The sequence below is a fragment of the Apis dorsata genome, unplaced genomic scaffold (assembly GCF_000469605.1).
Source record: "Apis dorsata unplaced genomic scaffold, Apis dorsata 1.3 scaffold_44, whole genome shotgun sequence".
Classification (NCBI taxonomy): Eukaryota; Metazoa; Arthropoda; class Insecta; order Hymenoptera; family Apidae; genus Apis; species Apis dorsata.
The window spans coordinates 935,486-943,475 of record NW_006263346.1 but is presented as its reverse complement, the minus strand read 5'-3'; the positions used below and the strand labels follow the sequence as shown (position 1 = coordinate 943,475).

Below are 7,990 nucleotides of genomic sequence, written 5' to 3'. Positions count from 1 at the left end.
AAAAAAAAAAAAAAAAAAAAAAAAAAAAAAAAACAAAAAAAAAACAAAAAAAAAAGAAAATATAGAAAAAAAAACAAAGACAAGAATCTTCTGGATTGTAATAAATATTATTTTCGTAGACATCAAAAAAGGTACTATTTCAATAGTTACAATACTCATATTTGCTTTCATTCAAAGTATAAAAATATCTGTGTAATTACTTACACAAATTGTTGTCCTAATATCAAATAACTATACGCAAGTGCGTTTGTCACGCTTTGTCGTTATCAAGATTTACAAAACTTCGCATTTAATTTTTTCACTTCGCGCTAATCGCTTACTTGAGCAAAAATAAAAAAGTTAATAAACATTTTTATTATCGGTGTATTTCAACTATTCTACGTACGAAAGAAAAGCTTTGTTTGCAAAGAAGAAATACAATTTTCAGAAGTATCAGAGAGATCATAAGAACGAAATTATTTAAGAAAAAAGATATTACGTAACAGTCACCTTCGACATTTCTGTTTTAAACTTTGTGAAGGTTTAATCTATCATCGAACTTCTTTTTCTTCCTTGAGTATTTGCGACGAGCAAAAGAATTGTAAACGATAAAATGGCACCCTGAGTTGAAGAAGCACGGTTTATTTAGAAACGCTATTTAAGTACTTAAGGTGTTAAGACCTTTTCTTCGCTGCTATCTGTTATTTTATGGATAGAGTATAACAGTTATGGAATCGTTTGAACAGCTTTGTGGAATGTACTTTGATCGAGGTATAAAATTTTCATAGCGTCGCAAAACTGATAAACTCTATTTCTTTTTCTTTATTGTCTATTACGAATGTGACGCCCTTGTCGGATCCTTTTTAATAGCCGACACACCTGTCGAATTCGTGATCTTATAAGCATTGCCCTTCACCTCGGCGGGGTGTTTGTGAGTACTCGTCGATGATTTCCTCGGGGGTTTAGTGATTTGCGTTGTAGAAAGACCACTAACTGGATATTTATTTCTACTAGATGTTCCGCCATTGCTGCTTCGCGTGCCGTTCTTTGAAGACGTCGAGGAAGTCGGCTCAGCAGGATGCTTGGGCATAACGAATGCTTTCGTTTGTTTTAATAGATATCGATCATTACATAACGCTGATATTAGTGGTAAATCTAAATTACGGCTTTTCTCGCGAAGTGTTCGAATATCCAACATTCCGTCTTCTTTCCCTTCTTCACGTTCCTCCACAGTATTTGTTTTTAACGTCTTCTTCGGTGAAGAAGACGACGAAGAAGCGGACGGAAGTGGTTGATTCTTTTCAAGATTCTGAAAACAAATAAAACAGTAAAAAATAAAATACTTGGTATAAATACCAAATATGGCGTTATGCAGATATAATATATAGCAACATCCTTTTATATAATTTTTATATATTATTATATGACGTTTAGTTTACCTGAATTTCGTAAGGTGGTGGCGGTGGAGGTGGCGGAAGTCTGCGATGTTTCAATTGCGGCAGAGATTGCAGTTTTGTATTAGTAGATGAATCGAAACACTTTAATATGTTCTCGTCGCTTCTTGTTCTGGAGAAAGCGTGGAGCGTATGAGTATGAGCTGCGGCTGATGGTTCACGTCTAAGACTTTGACTTCCTGCCGATGAACAAGTAGCTCCACTATATAACGAACTTGTACTAGCAGCATAGTGGCTACTCAGGTTACTATGCGGTAAATAATTATTAGAGCTCGTGTCGCTGCTACTGAGATTTTGATTTGAAGCGTATTTTGTGGGTGATGAAAACGAGGAACCAGGAAGGTATGGTGTGCTACGATACATTACCAATGATTTATTATTAAACGAAGGATAAGGAGGAGGAGGATAAGCAGCCATGGCTGCCAAAAGTGATCCTTGCTTTGCGTCAATGTACTCTTGTTTCGATACTGCGGGATCTTTTAAAGGAAACATTACGTAATCAACGTCTGAATATAATTGTTGTTTATATTGTTCGATCTGCGATCTCGCAACTTGACTCGTGTAAACCGTAGCTAAGCTGGGTGGTGGAGGCGGGGGCTGTCTAGGATGTATCATGGGTGGTGGAGGAGGTGGCGGAGGTGGCGGTGGTGTTAAATAAGGTAACAAAACTGGACCACCCCGTGAAGCGTGAACATCCAAATAATTGTTTGGTCCAACAACAAGAGCTGCGACGGGAGCATGAACCGGCGTGGGTTTCATTTTGTCACCAGGATAAGTGGGTGGTTGAATTCTAGGTGGTGGTTTCGGAGCGATTGACGCAATGTCGTTTGTTTGAATGGTGTTGGTAGTCTTTGAAGCTGTCAAAGTGGCATTCATTTTGGTATTTGTTAGACCCGTTTGTATTTTCGTCGATGTTACCCTTGACACGATTTCTTCACTTGGATACAATTTGGAAATTGCTTCTTGTCGAGTGACCTCCGGAACTTCAGGATAAGGTGGTGGAGGTGGAGGTTCTCTAGGTGTCACCGCATCGTTTCTTGGAGGTGTAGGCGGTGGTATTTGAATTCTTTCTCTTGGTGAAGTATATGGTGGCGGTGGTGGTGGATCAGTTCTTCGTGGTGGCAAAGGTATAAATTCACCGCGAGTAGCATTATATGGAGGTGGAGGTGGAGGTTCTCTTTCAATATCGGGTATGTTCGACCGTGGTGAATTTATTGTTGCATAATCCATGTTCACTGGGTAAGGAGGAGGTGGAGGAAGTTGTCTGTCGCTATCGGTCCTAGGTGGTGGAGGTGGTGGAGGCATAGTAACGTAATCGCAATCAGAGTCCATAGAATTGCTAATAGTTTTTCGAGGGGGATAACGTCCAACAATCAAGTCAGAAAGTTCATCGGCTGATAACAGAGGTCCAACACTAGAAGGATCACTGCCGTCACCTCTGAAGCTTCCTGCACTAAGTATACTATTGCTACGTGATCTAGAATCTTCGAGTTGTTGATCCAAAGGGACTGCCGAGATTGTAGACATCATGTTATTGACATCTTCATCACCTTTACAGACGCTGTAAATAGGTTCTTGATCTTCTGTACTCACATCTTCCGTATAAACGTCGCTAGTTTCAGATCTAAGACCACTGTGTATGGTATAAAAACCGGATGTTACGGAAGCTTCATCGGTTGTAGACTGTACGGAACTTAAGGCACACACGTCACTCGCTGTCGAAGATCCATTGACATCACCAGTAGGTGAATATAGATCTCCCATTCTTTCATCTTGCATTTCACTACTCCTGAGTGTATACACTCCACTAGTTTCACTCGCAATATCAGTGCCTAAAAAAGAATTTCATATAAATAATATTAATTAAAAGTGAATTCATAATAAACAAGTATATTTTAATATATATATTTAAATTTAATAATAATTCAATGATTGACTATTCTATATTTTTCTTTTTGTATATTTTATAATAAAAGTAAGAATCAGATTTTAAAGATAATCTTGCTAAATGTTTTCTTAATTAATAAATAAGTTATAAAACAGAATTATTAAATCAAAAATCAAAGATTATTTATATTTTTAAACAATATATAAAAAATTAGTAAAATATTACAATTATAAATATATCATTGTTTTTTTATTTCTTTTTTAATCCTTTTAATTTAGATTTCATTATATCTTTCCATCTTAAATTGTATATTATTTTTTTTTCAACAAAAACAGAAAACTCATTAACTTACCTGCGTATTTACCACCTTTCTTGCACCTGTCGTAAATGGCGCCAGGAAAGCTAGCAGTTTCTGACGAAACTGCTGAATTCTGTGCCGTATGCGAATAACCAAGCTCCAAACTGGAAGTCGCGGATGTGCGCCGCATTCGTGGCGGTCCACCAGCAGGTGTATTCACAACCACGACCGTACTGCAGCTGCTGCTACATTGTGACCCTTCGGCCGCCGTAGCTGCACTCGATGCTAATCGTAACGCAACTGTTGTAGGAGTGCTGTCCGTACCATCAACTTCTAAAAATTACACGATTATTTATAAGATTACATGACTAAAAATCATGGTTTTGTACTAGTTATTTTATATTAACGGTAAATAAAATAGAATTTTATTATTGATTTTTTAGTTTTCAAGATTTGCTTAAAAAATTGGTTATCATCATCTAATCTTAATTAATAATTACATGACAAATACAAAAATAATACTAATTATTTTCAGAATAGAAACAAGTTTACCATCCACAGTGGAGACTGGGGATGACGGCATGGAACGATCCTCGACGTCTGCATTCGATCCATTTACACCGCATTGAACACCGGAGTGTGAAGTATTTTCAGTAAGACGTGGCAGACATTCGGTCGAAGCGGGCGCCGTATCTGGCTCGTCCTCGCTATGAACTCGATCGCTAACAATTCCAGAAGTTGTGTTAGACGATGTGCTCGAGATAACAGAAATTCGTTGGTCACCGCGCGCCCCTCGTGCTGTTAAACTCAGCTTACATCGCGCAGGATACATATAGCAGTCGCGAAGTACTTTTCTCTCTGAAGATGAAAACAGAAAATTTATTTTTTGGATAGAATATTAAACGGATTTCATTTTTGAAATTAAGTAACAAAGAAGAAGAGAGAATTTAAACATAAAGAGGATACAAAAAAGATGATACATGGTAAATATAAAAAGAAAATTCGTATTATAATTATAGATAAATTATTATAAAAATTAGTCATTTTAAGCAATAAATAAATTTCAACTAACCTTCCTCTTCTCGCTTCTTCGCTTCATTTACTCTAGGTGCTATGGCCATGGAGAACTGATGGGTGTCTCGACAGAGTCCCAGAAGCAATTTGCTTTTGTCATCGCACCCACTATAGAGGGTGAGCTTGTCCGGCTGATCGACTGCGCGTATCTCAAACTTCTTGCGCTGTGTATAAACGCAATAAAACAGAAGAATTTCGTCATAAATCAATTTATATATAGATTAATAACAAAAATTGGAAAAGCAATATCAGCTTGAGCTGTGATATTTAAAGAAAGAATGGCAAAACTAACGTCGAAGCAAAGTTTGCCGATATTGTTCCAGGCAAAGACACGCGGTGTCTCCTCCTCGGCGTAGACTCGCACCCCACGAGCGCAAATCGCGAGGAGTATACGTCCAGGACCTGCCTCGTTCTTGCTTCTTCGTAACCGATAGAGGTGAGCGTTGAGCGGCGCCTCCAGCAGCACCGCCTCCCGAATGTATTGCAACTCTGCCTCCTCCCTCGAGAGGCCCCGATTGTCCCTGTGCTGTGCCGCGAGCACGGCGAGCACATTCGACTCGAGGCACATCTGGTAAACGTAATTATTGATTGCGTTAAATAGCGAATTCAACAGATACGATTTATGATCAAATTGCGTTCCTCGCCACCTACGATCATGTACGTAGACGTGTATTTAGGAATTGAAGTGTTCGATTTGTAATATTTTATTTTATCTTAATACCAACGTCGAGAATAGATCTTCATTCCAGCGAGTAAATTTTAAAAAAATACGTTTTCTACGAGAAATTGAAAATTTATGTTTAAATAAAATTGAAATAAAATGAAATGAGACTTAATGTTCGATATTGCGTATACAGTAATTTAATTAATTATTAAATAATATATAACATGTTGTATAAATTGTCAAAAATTATTATCTTCTAAATTATGGAAGATACGATTATTTTTAATTAGATATTTAAATTTTTTAATTTAGATATTTAATTAGATATTATACAAGAATTAATCAGTTATGAAAAAAATATAAATTATACTACTCTCCTTAATTAAAATTTAGAATTTACTCATTTTCCAAATATATAAAATATTTTAAGTTTAAAATTAAAAAGTTCACTTTCAAGTTCATTCATTTTGCAGAGATCTAAAAATAGATTAATTTACTCATCCCAAGAGGAATAACACAAAAATGATAAAACTTGAATTTTCTTAGATATGTATTTCAAAATATTAGATGGAAAATTTTAATTAAAGATAGTATAGTAACAGATGTTCAATTTAATATTGTTCAATAGTAAAATCTGATTAAAAACTCACGTGAGGCGGAAGGTAATCCGTAGGTTTGCAATATCCCACAGGTCCTGCGTGGGGTCTATGTCGTTCCTCGGAATAGTCCCCAAGATCGGCTTGTAGGGCGAGACCCGCGAGTGTGAGCAGGGGCGTAACGATAGAAGGTTCATGCAAGGGATGGTGAGGATGGAGGCTCTCCACCCCACCGCCATGCCTGACGACATTGTCGCGCAGTTGCAGGTAATAGTGGTGACGCGTCGTTTCATCGCTAAAATGGTAATCAAATGGTTAATTTCGTTTTCGTTTTACGTGATTAAGTTAGGTTATATCGAGCAAGTTTTTGCACGAGGACCCATACATTGAGAACAAGTTTCTGCCTGTTAATTTGTACGCTCGAAGATGTTCTAGTTATACGATGCGTAAACATGGGGTAAAAAGTTGTATAAAGTCTTGCATATAAAGTGACTATTATAACGAGTCTAAGCTTTTCAAGAAAATTTTAATAAAAGAAAGATAATAAAAAATTTATATCGAAGAATATAGAGAAAAAGATTTACATTTTCGAATAACTTAGTTGCACTCGAATCGATGTTTAACTTGATATTTATAATTTTAATAAATTGATGAGATAAACTCGTAGAAAAAGTAACTTTCCACAATTTATTTTCGCACAATGCTTTCGATTTTACAAGAAACTGAAGCGATAATTCATAAATAATCTAAATAATATTAAGAAATGTTCTCGAAATATCCTGAACGAAAATGGGCAACAAACTATAATTAACATGTATAGTCTTTCTTATAACACGAGAGGTATAACCAATATTTCTATAAATGTAAAAAAAAAAGTAAAGTAATAATTATCCTTTTTCGATAAATTTGTTTCTGAAGAAGTTAAAGATGGATCAAATGGAAGATAACGTAGGTGACAAGATTAAAAATGAATGAAAATTGTATAGAGGAATTAACGAAAGATCGATTCGAGTCCTGGTCCTTTCACGAATTAAACCCTCGTCGACGTGGACGTGCGGTGAATACGGCGTGGTTGGATGTAAATCACGGGTTTCAGGTGGAAATCAGAAAGCAACTACGGATCAGTATAATTACCGGGACGAGTGCTTTCATTTAATGCATACGGTCTATCTATCACGCGCCACGTAATAATTTATAATTACAAGAGTAGGTAGCACTTAGCTACCGGACAGGAGTCGAGATTTCGTTTCGTGAGATCTCTCCAGCGTGCCACCCCTTTCTATTTTCTTTTTTATTCTTTATTTACCACCTGTCTATCCCTTTCTCTGGAGAGAGCGTTTCTTTTGTATACAGAATGTTTTAGAACAAAGATATAAGATATTTTTTAATTAATGAATATACTATTAGATTGTTACAAGAATAATATTAATTTTTAAGAAAATTTTAATATAAAATATTTTGTTAGAAAAATCCAATTTCAATTTTATAATGCAATTCTTTATAAGTATCATGTAACAAATAGTTTATATTAAAATTAAATAACATGTATGTTATATCTATATCAACATAGATTTCTTGCTTATTTTCTTCCAAGATAGCCTAGATTTCCTATTCTCTGTTGCCTTCTGCAAAATCTTAATCTTTATTTTTTTTAATGAACATCCATGCCATATGTGTACATATTCAACCAGTTCAACGTTGTCAAATTCTTCTCTTCTTTCTCCAACTTTTTCTTTCTTCCTCTTGCCTTGTTTTCCAACTTAAATCGTATTCTTCGCTCCATCGCCTCTTTATCGATCCTCACAACAAAGCGAGGAACCCTTATAATCGCGATACCTCGTGGCTAGGGGAAAAGGGAGCAAAAGGTACAGAAGGTCGGTAGTAGGCTACGCAGGTTTGGCAGTTTGGCCACGTACGGTGGCACCAGGGTAGTATTTGAAGCGGAACGCTAATTACTCCGATTAATTCTGCAATCCATTTGGGGGCCTGTCCGATGGCCGGAGCGTCCTCGGCTAATTTAGCTTCCTACGACTGGCC

The 7,990-nt window shown here is 36.4% G+C and overlaps 1 protein-coding gene across 1 annotated transcript in view; it reads right to left on the bottom strand.

Moving 5' to 3' along the window:
* Positions 1-88: 88 nt before the first annotated feature.
* Positions 89-7,990, bottom strand: part of LOC102675348 (protein expanded-like) — a 41,845-nt gene continuing 33,943 nt past the window's right edge. Inside the window, 7 exon segments of the mRNA XM_031514472.1 lie at positions 89-1,288; positions 1,419-3,265; positions 3,674-3,952; positions 4,172-4,477; positions 4,692-4,857; positions 4,986-5,261; positions 6,008-6,248. Of these exon segments, the coding sequence (XP_031370332.1) occupies positions 812-1,288; positions 1,419-3,265; positions 3,674-3,952; positions 4,172-4,477; positions 4,692-4,857; positions 4,986-5,261; positions 6,008-6,248 (3,592 nt within the window). The 3' untranslated portion in view covers positions 89-811.